At 41.3% G+C, this 12,245-nt stretch overlaps 2 protein-coding genes across 2 annotated transcripts; both read right to left on the reverse strand.

Annotated features, from left to right (window-relative positions):
• Positions 1–1,072: 1,072 nt before the first annotated feature.
• LOC115685045 (mavicyanin) lies at positions 1,073–3,336 on the reverse strand. The gene is made up of 2 exons (XM_030610035.2): positions 2,895–3,336; positions 1,073–1,590 (listed from the first exon to the last, which is right to left on the reverse strand). Exons 1-2 carry the CDS (start codon positions 3,055–3,057, stop codon positions 1,235–1,237), a joined length of 519 nt encoding a protein of 172 aa, XP_030465895.1. The 5' UTR covers positions 3,058–3,336; the 3' UTR covers positions 1,073–1,234.
• A 2,472-nt stretch (positions 3,337–5,808) lies between these two features.
• On the reverse strand, positions 5,809–11,024 carry LOC115685043 (sugar transport protein 13-like). The gene is made up of 5 exons (XM_030610033.2): positions 10,885–11,024; positions 9,308–9,630; positions 8,218–8,342; positions 7,405–7,696; positions 5,809–6,762 (listed from the first exon to the last, which is right to left on the reverse strand). The coding sequence occupies exons 1-5, from the start codon at positions 10,976–10,978 to the stop codon at positions 6,052–6,054; spliced, it is 1,545 nt and encodes a 514-aa protein (XP_030465893.1). The 5' UTR covers positions 10,979–11,024; the 3' UTR covers positions 5,809–6,051.
• Positions 11,025–12,245: the final 1,221 nt, after the last annotated feature.

Consider the following 12,245-nt stretch of genomic DNA (forward strand, 5'->3'; position numbering starts at 1 on the left):
CAAAAGAGGAGACGTGCAACACAAAGGAAAGTAATCAGAATAAAACATAATTATACAGTGGATTTGTGTACAAGATGAGCTTACCATACTTCTTCTCTCCACGAAGCGGAATCACATTCCACACTATGTAACCTGGAAGTTTCCTGCCGATATTCATTTTATGACTGCTCAAGCTCAATGTATATCCCAGAACACAAGGTGACTCTGAAGCAAGAACAGAATTAACAGCAAGCCGCAAGAACCACCGTAAGCGATCCGAGCTTTTAGCAAAAGAGCCCTTCGAAGCGCGCGGTGGATGGCCGGTATTTGGAGAAGGCCCCCAGTTGCCGGAAGCAGAGATACTAAATGGAAAAGATTAATCAAACTACAATGTGACATAGGAAGTAAAATCAATACGATTTTTTTCATACTGGGGTTCACAATCTCTGATACAACAAAAAAAAATAAGTCAAATACGATATGAACCTATTGAGAAAACCTAACCTAATTGAACATGACATAATACAACGTGGTCAACTTGAAATCGACACAAATTGACAAATTTTCATAAATTTTTGGCAAAAAAATGCCTGTCATCACACTGGAACGGTTTATAATATGTTGGGGTGTGGTTCATACACCATATCGACAGGAAAGCACGGGGTCCCACTCCTCATTGAGCAAGCGGGGTCTTGGGGGCCATCCCGGCGAGGGTGTCCCGTGACGCCATAGGGCTTTTATAATTTGGACCTGTATTTTATTGGTGATTTGAACTTGGGCCCATGAATATCTACTGAGTATATACAATCTATTTTTCTTGTAATTGAGGGATGTAACAGAGAGGTGAGAGGCGCTAAATATAATGAAATCCTCAGTTGAACGTAGCCCTAGTTTAAGGATAAATCAGAAAAAAACCTTGTGTCTCAATTTCTCTTCCTCACGTTTACTCTCTATCAGATGATACTCGACTGAAATTAACTCCCTTAAGTCATCAATTCTCTTCTTGTTAGGGAACTTATTTTGTCAATATAACAGAGAAGATCATTTGGATCTAAGATTGAGAGGACATGTTCTTAAAAGTGCACAACAGAAATAAACAAAAGAGATGTGTAATACAGAGGAAATCAATCAGAACAAAACAAAAAGTATACAGTGGATTTGTGTATAATCTGGAAGTTTCTAGCCGGATTCAGTTTGACTGCTCGAGCTCAATGTATATACCAAAACACAAGGTGACTCAGAAGCAAGAACAACATTAACAGCAAACCACAAGAACTACCGAAAGCAATCCGAGCATCGCAAAGGAGGCCTTCGAAGTGCGAGGCAGATGGCCGCCATTTGGAGAAGGCTCCTGGTTGCCTGAAACAGGGACAGCCAACGGCGAAGGGGTCTGTGCACTCACGGGGTTGCGAAGCACGTTGATGTCGACCTTCTGGCCGGCTTGGCAATGACCCGGGACACCGCAGAAGAAGTAGTGGTGGCCGCGGTTGGTGAGGGTGATCGAGTCATTGCCGGTCGTGTAGGTCGCCTTGGGAGATGTGGTATTGCAGGCCCGGAACTCGGCGTGCGTCACGTGCATCACGTTATGAAATTGGGCATTGTATTGAAAAACTGGTGCACAAGAGAAACCCACAATGTTAGGAATTTTCGCACCATAACATGAGTTATAGAATATCTCATTCTTATAAATCAATCCAAGTATCCATAGCATCATTCAATTCTTCTAGTTCAGAAATTTGAAAATCAGTAATCTGAATCAAATCGAACCACATATTTCAGTTTATAATGACAGTTAGGTTCAGTTTCCTTCATATCTAGGAGAAATTGCAATTCAGCCCTTCAACTATGAGGGAATTGCACCTAATGCCCCAAACTTAGCATGAAAAACCTATGGGATGCACCTCCTCAAATTTCATCCATCCTTTTGTCACGACACCATCGAATTTTTAATTTAACATTTTTTACAGAAATGAGTTCGGTACTTTTAAACTTGCAGTAGCAGTTGGAACACATCGAATTTGATCCGACAATTATTCTTGCCTTCTTAAGATTTTACAAGAAATAGAGTAAGGACTGTACTTGTGGAGCTAGCTGTCCAATCTCACTCAAAATCAACTTTTTAGCCTTTATGAGAAGTAGCGCAAGGACCATACGATGATTCGCGACATCTGTGTTTGCTCATAGTAAACAAGCTTTCGTTATTGCCGCTTAAAGTATGCAAACACTTAGCCAATGGCATGATGTTAGAATGGCGTCGTGGGACGATTGCTTTTGTTCCGGGCAAAAGCTAGAATAATGTCGGAACGATCAAAGGCGTGCGTCAGTGCGAGTGGAGCTAATGATGCGGTGTCTGGTACGTACGCGGAGCAATGGATCCCACTTAATGGTCAACTTGTCGCAATCGTCCAACACCTCGCGAAACATCTGCTCCCCCTGTCTGTGTTCTTTTATTCTTCTCAGTTAAAAAGGCAAAAGGCAGTTAAAGATTTTGCAAAAAACTGTCAATTCGGAGAGAGAGTGATGAAATTCTGCGTGAGATTTGATACCCTGGGTTGACGAGAAAGGAGACAATTTGGTCATGAAGTGCTCTGAAAGATCCAGAGAGTTTTTTTGCTGAATTCAAGGACTGTTGGCCATTTGTCAGTCTTGAACATCAACGTGTACCCACAGACACAGAAAAAAGCAAACCAAAAGGGACAGAGCTTGCTCGGAAAATCTAAGGTGTATAGGACTGGCACGAGGAAGAGCTGCATTTGCCAGACAAAGATCTGATATTTTCACAGTTCTGATAGAACCCAGAAGCCTATATGAATCAAAAGCCTTTATTTATCTTGTAAATTAACCGGAAACCCAGAAAAAGAAATTGACTTGTTCCTTTCAATAACGAAATTGGAAGGAAATGGAAGTGAACTCACTGACGGTATCGCCAAGCTGGAAGGTCTTGATGGCAGACCACTGCTTGTAGTCGACGTTGCCAATGGTGGTCCAACCCGCCGTGTCTCCAACCTTGTACACTGCTGCATCGCACAGCTTCGCCATCGCCGCCGCCGCCATCATCATCAACATCAACACACCCATCTCTGTCTCTCGAAGACCAACTTACAAACCAGACCGTCTTTCTTACGATTCGAGGAGAGAACTCGGGCAGTATATTTAAAGAAACCGGGAGAGACAGAGAAGGACTGACCGAGAAAGAGACGAGGGTTCTTTTCTTTCTGGAAAGATGATAATCAGGCTAAGCGACCTGGGATTTGGACGTGTGGAGGTTGGAAGTTTGTGCGGGAGAGAACTGAATTGCGGCTCTCAGAAAGAGAGAGAGAGAGAGAGCAAAGCAGAGCAGAGAGAGAAAAGGCAGTGCTGTGCGCGTTAATGGACAGCAGAGACTCATAAGTCGGGGGGTCTTGGACAGTGGGGTTGGAGCGACCTCACGTCTGACGAAATGCTTGAGTGGCACGCACCCCACCTCGATCCTCTTTCTGTCCGTCCAAGAAACAGAGCCACCAATTGTCACTTTGGTCTGGTCTCTAAAATCATTTTCGTATGGATCGATGAAAAAAGGAAAGCGTGACGCGATAAAAATGAACAGCTGCTGAGCTCGATAGCAAAAATCACATATGTCTAGTATTACCGTACCGATAATGTGATCCCACCTTCAATTCATTGTCCCCCACGTTGCTGACGTTTTATTATTTGCATTAAGTTACGCGATAACTGCCCATTAACCACATTAAGTTGCATGGTAATAGACCAATGTCATGATAACTGCCTTGATAGAAGAAGTTATATGAAGGGGAGCGAATGGAAATATGAATAGGTCTAAGCCAAACCCCTCAAATATAACACACCATCGACGTTGAGAGGGTAATTGGTTAGAAAGACCCATTCACCGATCATTCAAGAGTCTGCGAATGTGGTTTTCAATCGAACTTCATCAATGGATAGAGATCAGTATAAAATTTTTCACGTTTCCGCATTCGATTCTGATTGTGCATGAGTTTTGTTCGTCCATTAATAATCGGAATCTTTAGTATTTCGTTCTCTAGCATCTAAGTCTACCATGCATTATTACCCGTCAAATATGTCTCAATAGCTCAACAAATGGACTAGTTTTTCATAATTTCAACAGTCTTAAGTTCTTTTGAAATCGTCCTCGTCCTCGTCCACGCAAGTCAATCACCACATATTACCTATCTTCTCGTGAACTTGAACGCACTGATTGATTTGGACAAACGGCGTTGTCATGCTCCAAAATCATCTCGAAGTTCCTCGTGATTAGCAGTTCGTGAGATTGGTAGATGACTCATTCGTTTTGAACCAATTCCGATAGCAAGTATCAAGGACACCCTTAGCATATGTAAGGTGGTCAGCTGGTGGTTCCTAGGAGGATAATAACATAATTGGTCATTGAACTTTAGCCCAATACGCAATATGAACCCTCAACTTTTAATTTATTCAATATGGTCCCTGAACTTTAAATTTGTTCGATGTAGTCCCTAAACTTTTAGTACATGTTCAATGTAGTCCCTGAACTATCTGAAAATGTTCAATGTTCTCCTTCCATTAATTCAAGATTATGGACAAAATTGAACATTTTCATATAGTCCATGAACTAAATTAAACATGTACCAAAAATTTAAGGATCACATTGAACAAATTAAAACTTCAGGAACTACATTGCACATTGAGCTAAAGTTCAGGAACCATATTCCGTATTGTAAAATTGAGTTAAAGTTTAAAAATCATTTATGTCATTTTCTCTCTGGGAGACCTGGTCTCACTAGGCCTTTGCACTCTGTACATGGAGAGTCATCTCCCGTCCTTTTCCGTTCCCTCTATGTGCGCTCCCTCGCCGCCCGGTCCCTTGTCCTCAATCAAATCGCCATGCTTAATTTAAAATCCTCCTTTGTCATGTACGAACGTGGCTATAATGCTTGATGACTCGATCAAAGACTTCCGAGATCCACGCGTGAAGAAACACTAACCCATCTGAGATCTCATGATCACAAAAGTATCGAAACGTTAATCATTGCGCATTGGTACCATCTAATTTTTAAATCAGGTCTAGTTTAATTTCCAGTTCAGATCATAAAGCATACGTTGGTGAAATAAACGTATCATAAACCAGACGTTTGTTGCGATTTTGGCTTTTTGCCTTAGGGGGGAGGTTCGCCGCTCGTAGGTAGTGCAGCTCGGTTGAGAGTCTTACAAGGAAAGGCTGCTTTCCGGAGGTCTTTTGGTGGGATCGATCAAACGTTTTCGTCACGGGACTACAGAAGACTATGGAAGAAAGCTCATGATATTTGACATTTTGATGGATTAAGCAAAACCCAATTCGTTACATAATCTTCTTATCGTTAAAAGTCATGAAAACAAATTGACAAAAGCACATAGATTACAAAGGAGATTTGTAGTAATATGTGGCGAGATGCAAACATTTCAAGACTCGAAAATCTTTTTTGGAAGGTTGATGTTGGATAGAAAAAATGTGACCTTTTCATGCTAACATACATCGAGAGATCACAGAGAACTATTAAGGACGTTTTGGGAGATTAAAAAAAAAAACAGGCTTGGGATCCCCTAAGAGTCGTAAGTTCTCCATTACTTAATACAATAGTAGACATTAGAATGAATCAGAGGATCAGACGGCAACTAGTTCTCTATTTTTGTTGCTTGGTGTATGGAGAAAGCGAGAGAGATTCCGAAGTCTTGCTCTCTACGCAAACTTCTTAACACGCCAAATCTTACCTCGGTGTTACTCCAACTGTATTTCGCATATGTAAATTTTCCGTCAAATGAAAAGATAAGCCAAAAGACTTCAAAAAAACACTATTCTCTCCAAAGGCAATATCCTGCGATATCAATTTACATGGCGGCGCGCGCCACAAATCACACGCGAAGACTATATATCTGGCTTAATCAGTTCTCTACCTATAATGACAGTATCGAAATAACTCTCGGTCTGTTGAATAGTAGTTGTTCTCTGTGTTCTAGTGTATATTCTGTACCCAATATTTTTCTAAGGTATGAAATTCCTATATATCTGAATCCTGAAAGACATTCATCTCGAATCGATTACAACTGCGATGCGGGATCAAACCCATTGCCATTGGCAGGCCCCACCTTGTTCGAAACGGCGGCTTCGGCATCATGGTCGTTGTCCTCGATGTACCGTTTCCAATACCAATGCTGCTTCCACACCCTCTCGGTCATCTCTTCGATCGGGACGTTCTTGGTCTCGGGGATAAGAAACAGAGTGAAGATGGACATGATAAGGACCCAACCAGAGAAGAACAAGAAGATGCCGTACTTGAAGTGGCACAGCATGGAGAGGAATGCCTGGCCGATCACGAAGGTGAAGAGAAAGTTGGTGCAGACGGTCACACTCTGGCCGGCCGAGCGAGTCTCTAGCGGAAACGTCTCGCTGGGGATCAACCATCCAAGAGGTCCCCAAGACCACGCGAAGCTAGAGACGAACGTGCACACCATAATGACCACAAAGGTCGAGTAGCCATGGCTGAGGTCCTCTGAGTGGTCCTTGACCTTCAAGCCAAGTATAATTGCTATTATAACTTGGGAAAGGAACATTTGGACCCCGGCCTCCAGTAAAAGAACACGGCGGCTGATCTTATCGACCGTGTAAATGGATACCAAGGTGGAGAGAACATTGACAGCCCCAATGATGACAGCGGAGTAAAGAGATGCATCACTGCCGAATCCAACGGTGTCAAAGAGAACTGGCGCATAAAACATGATGGCAATGATACCAGTAAATTGCTGGAAGACCTGTTTTCACATACATATAACTGACGAATGTGAGTCTAATTAAAACCAATAAACTTGGAGCTAAAATCAAGAAGCGCAAAAACAGTCATCAGGACAAATAGTGACACCACTGAACTTCATCTGACTAGCCAAGCACACTCAAAAGTTCAATACTTATAGCACGTTTGGTTGATTTAATCCGAAGGCCAAATGTAACATTTTCTTTTGGGGCCAGAAGAAAACAGTTACCTTACTTTCCTAGAGAAGAGAAAACTCAATACCATGCGCAACAGTAACCTGACCCTACTATTGTGCAGTTTCAAATGGTCTTTTAAATCTATTCTATGATACATTCTACCCCAATCACTACATTTTTGTGATTGAATATGATATAACAAACCATATAACAAACCTATAGACTATGCATATATGGTTTGTCTATTAAGTGGCGTTGTTGTTTCCTTTAGAAAGATTGTCTCTGCATTTGAAGCTGCTGAGGCTGATTATTCAATAGATCGACGACTCAAAGTTGACAAATATAATCTGGCATTTTCTGCTCACAAGAAGAACACTCTGGTAGACGGACATACCAAACAAGAAAGGTTTCACGAGATGAGAAATGAAGGGTGAGATATGATGATCGATGCCAGAAACAACACTGACCTGCATGGCCACTGCAATGACCAACTGAGGCCGATTCTTCCTCTTCAGGAGATTTCTGAAAGGATGCTTCACTTCTTTAGCAACGCGACTTGCCTCGAGAAGCTCCTGGAACTCCGGTTCAATGTTGTCAGTTCCCCTTATCCTTCTGAGCACAGCTTTTCCTTCTTCAATGCGACCCCGCTCAATGAGACTGTTAGGAGTGTCTACCACGAAAATAGCTCCCACAGTTAGGAGACCTGCAGGAATGCCGGCCAATCCCAACGATAGCCTCCAACCCCACCCTGCTTCGATCCTATTATTGCAAAGGCAGCAGTTAAGTTGCATCAGCTAAAGAAGTAGAAGAAAGAGCATACTTTGGTCATATAGACACTGATATTTGCTATTTGTTATGTAAGGCAGTTCATGAGCCAAGTGAATTTATCAAAGGCAATTCGGCAGAACCAGGCATGCATTGTCATTTATTTGTTTCATGAAATAGTTAAGATAATCTTTTCCAGTGAAATTATGATTACGGCTCCAATTTCAGGAAGCATCTTCATTCTTTCAACTCATTGTAGCATCTAGAAATAGTAGTACAGCTGTGCCTCTTTTAGGGCGCATGCTTCTTTCTGTTTTTTGTAGTCCTGTACTTACAATCCTTTCAAAATGCTTATCATTGACTCCAATTGTTGGTGTTCCAATATCTAAATGTTCCTTCGCATGATAAACATGGATTGACCTTTATTTACCACTAAAAGGTTGCTGGATTAACAAAACTTGATCGAAATGAAACTACAGAAAAAGACAACGAGACAATCAAAGCAGTGAACTTACTTTGCCGTGCGGTAGTTGACAAGACTCGCAAAAAGGATGCCTATGGTAACGTTAAGCTGGAAGAGTATATTGAGTCCTCCACGTATTCTTGTTGGTGCTATTTCTGAAAGGAAAAGTGGTACTGCCTGCATATGCATTCAACAAGACACCACAACATGCTCATTAGCCATCGAAATAAAATTATTATAGTAATTAAAACCACTAAATGTCACTTAACTAAAGTTACTTGAATTTTTAAGTCAATTCTAAAACAGATGACATGACCAATGAGTAACATATGACTTCTGTTTTTTTTTTCCGGGTGGCTTGGACATATGACTAAAGATTAAATATGAGAGAAAAAGCTTTGTCAGTTGCCACCTGATGCAATGTGCAATACCTTGGCATTCTTTTCATACTTTCATATTTAACCAACATCAACATGCAAGATGACTCTGAACAAATTGCTAACCCGGCATCTTCAATTGTGAATCAAAATTTTAATGAGGTGCACAAATACAGATCAAGTACCCAGTAATCCATATTGGATGACATCTCCCCAAATGTTGAATTTGACCACAAAAGCTACAGCCTACAAAGTCTTCTAAATGACAATTGCAAGTTTGACTTCAGAGTCCAAATAAATTTAAAAAAGACTTAGATCATCTATTTCGGATAGAGAGGAACTTTCAAAAGCAAGCCTATTGGAAAAGTGAGGAGGAAGATACAAAGAAATCGGGCAGTGAAGACCTTTCCCGGATAATTCCAAGCAGACAATCTCCATCTTATCATATTCCATTAGACTAGTTTGAACAAGGATAATAGCCACAAATATAAGAAGTAGGACTTCAACGTATATGAAATGAAAGCTTCCTAAAAATCATGTTATCTTGGACAAGATCTCATCTGGTTCACATTTATTTCTGTCTCAAGTTCAAGAAGAAAAGTTAGATGCTTCATCCTATTTTGGTCTACTGCTTACCTCATTAAAATTTTCACTTGATCTCTCTTACAACTTACACAGATTTCACAGAACAACTCTCCATTTAAGGGAAAAACAATGTCCAAAACAACACGCGCAAAACTCGGAGAACAATAAACATGAACTAACCTGGTTAGCAAAACCAACGCCACAACCTAGTGATATCCTTCCAGCGATGAGCATGGCAAGGTCTTCAGCTGCAGCTTTAAGCACAACCCCAACAATGAAGAAAAACCCAGCGACGAGCATGGTTAACTTCCTGCCAAGCCTCCTGGTGGTGTATGATGCAACGAAAGTTGCTATTAGCCCAGCAAGATACGCTGATGATGTGAACAGTTGAATGCCTTGATTATCGTATTTGCAGTAATTGCTGTTGATCCCAGGTTCGGTAGACTTCCGGTAAACAACTGGGAAAAACTTTTTCGAGAAATCTGGCATTGATGTTACACCCACTGTTCAAAAATTAATGACGAAGCAATCTGAGTCAATTCCGTTGACAAGTGTAATCAGATTTCACCGCACTATAGGTGAATTGTTTTCGTGTAATCACATATTGCCCCGTCCACATAAAGAAGCATCCATTTACTAAGAAACATATAGCAACGATTTATCGCCACTATTGTTGATGGAGGTCAAGCGGGAGAAGGACAGAGAAAAAATTAAGAATTTTAGTTTAGTCTATGTCTGGAGTCCATGGACTAAGAATAACTATTCTTAGGTATGCCTAACTCAACCCGAGTTGTTAATTTCGAAATAAATAAGTGTTATATCACAAAACGTATTGCTCCTTCTCTGTTCTCATTGTCTATATGCAATCATCTCTAGGGTCCGGGTCTGGTAGTGCTCATCAACAAATTGCTCATGACAAGTATATCAACTGCATATTTCGTTTGAAGGCCCTTTCTTTTCTTCAAAGTGGTCCGCAAAATCGCAAATGCCATGGAAAAATGCAAACGGTTTTAAGAGCTTTTATCAAAACTCCTCTCCTTTTGATGCTTTAGCATAATTTCTGTTCAAGGTATACAAATAGTTTTTTTCCACATCAACTTCATGGGATGACTCAGTCCCCATACCAGCCCAAAGCAAAATTGAAGCTTGCGCAAACAATCATAGAACCGAAAGGCAGATTACAACAGATCCTGCAAACTATCCCCTTTAGTCAAAGCTCATGCGCCAATAAATCACTCAACTAATTACGACTAATTTGTCAATTCAACAAACGCAAAGTATTTTCCGTTCGGCCAGGAGAGAAGCAGTTTGGCTGGAAGAAGAAATCTTTTCTTTTTCTTTATTCAAACGTGTATTTTACGTTGTCATGCAGAGAATATATTTTTCTATGAAATGAAAAATATTCTCTCTCTCTCTCTCTCTCTCTCTCTCTCTCTCTCTCTCTCTCTCTCTCTCTTTCTCATCACTAGACTCATCACAGTCCGCAAAATACTCTCGGTCCTTCGGACTATTGAGGTTCAATCTCCTCCGAATCAAACACATACACTAATCTATATTCCACAAAAGACGAAGGAGACGCATCTGAACTGGAATTTGAAGCCCGAAGGCGTCGCAGCTAGTTCAGAAAACAGAGATTCTCAGCCCCGTGCTCACAGAGGACGCGCATCATTTGAATCCGAACCACAACAACAGCAACGCAGAAACAGGAAGACACTGCGACCGTGAGGAAGGAATGAGCAACGACGGTCCGTCCTTACAGGAAACGCCGATGTCGTAGCCGAACATGAGGCCCCCCGTGGCGGCCATGATGCACGAGATGACCACGATCGGGGTGAGCCCTTCCCTGGCCATGGCGAGACTCCGATCGCGTGGGAGCTGAAGCTCGACGATGCAGTGAAGAAGATAAAGAAGTAAGGAAGGAGGAGGAGGAGGAGGAGACTTTGTAAGAATAATGCGGCCCACACTATGTTGTGAATTAATAGTTTAATAAATATTTAAATACTAAAACGTATTGGTTATGAAAAATAGATGAAAATGTATAATTCTATTGAGAAATTAAAGTTCCTCCGAAGAGGTACGATTTTGATGAAGTGGGATATGATTTGATGGAAAGCACCACTTGAAGGAATATATATAAATAGAGTCCAGTCCTCTCTCCACCCACGATAACGCAAGAAAAGAACGTTGTATTTTTTATCCTCCATTGATAAAATACATTAAACGAAAAGTAGGTTAAGGGAGAGAAATCAGATTTCTTCGTTTTTTCCGTTTTCTGCAACAATTATCTTCAAGGGAAATGCTATGGATAAAAGTATGTCTTCATCCCTCTTATTGTGAAAATCATGATGATCTAAGATTCTAGATTATAAATTTTCCGCATAAAAGGATTACGTCATCACTTACCGTTGGTATCAGAGCGAGGTTTAGAATCTCATGATTTTTCGATTATGGTTTTTGGGTTTGGATTCGCCAAACGATGTTGGTCTTTTTGTTTTTTGCCAAAGTGGTTGAAATGATTCCGATTCATTTCGTCGAATCTTGGACCTACATGATGGCGCCGGCGTGGTCTCCAAAACCCACTCATTGATTTGGTCGGAGATGGGCTGTTGGAAGGGACCCCGATGACAGAAGGCTCGATGGAACAAAAAAAAATGGCGAATGAACGTGATGAAGAAGGCGCGTGGAAGTCACGCGCGGGCTGCGGTTGCAGGTGCGTGGATCCACGCGCCAAGCGCGTGACGCACATGCCCACACAACAGTTTAGGTGCGTGCACCGCACGCTCCTGCTGTCGTCTCCGCCGGTTATTTATGGTTCTACCCTTCTCCGCATGATTTTACTGTTCTGCCCTTGACCATTTTATTTACTATTTTGCCATTGATCGAATTATTTACCATTTTGCCACTAGCTGCTGAATTTACGGTTCTGCCCCCTATCGATTCTGATTTTACAGTTTTGCCTTTATGCATTAATTTACGGTTTGACCCTCAGCATGCAATTTGGTAAATGTTTGTGAAAGAAACAATTATAGTGTTTTACAATTTCAAGAATTCAATTATGAGTGGTTTGCTAGTCACCAAAGTGGCCGAACCATAATGTCTTGAATTTTTGAAATTGTAT

Source organism: Syzygium oleosum, unplaced genomic scaffold (assembly GCF_021117445.2).
Source record: "Syzygium oleosum isolate NSW1041296 unplaced genomic scaffold, Sole_v2.1 Sole_v2.01, whole genome shotgun sequence".
In the NCBI taxonomy this organism is placed as follows: Eukaryota; Viridiplantae; Streptophyta; class Magnoliopsida; order Myrtales; family Myrtaceae; genus Syzygium; species Syzygium oleosum.

Bases quoted from the DNA above. Each gene is read 5' to 3' on its own strand.
- LOC115685045 (XM_030610035.2), bottom strand. From the start codon at position 3,057: ATGGGTGTGTTGATGTTGATGATGATGGCGGCGGCGGCGATGGCGAAG. The intron at 1,591-2,894 runs GTGAGTTCACTT...CTTGTGCACCAG, and splicing joins CCAGCTTGGCGATACCGTCA to TTTTTCAATACAATGCCCAA.
- LOC115685043 (XM_030610033.2), bottom strand. From the start codon at position 10,978: ATGGCCAGGGAAGGGCTCACCCCGATCGTGGTCATCTCGTGCATCATG. The intron at 8,343-9,307 runs GTTAGTTCATGT...ATGCATATGCAG, and splicing joins GCGTTGGTTTTGCTAACCAG to GCAGTACCACTTTTCCTTTC. The intron at 7,697-8,217 runs GTAAGTTCACTG...TTGCAATAATAG, and splicing joins GTCAACTACCGCACGGCAAA to GATCGAAGCAGGGTGGGGTT.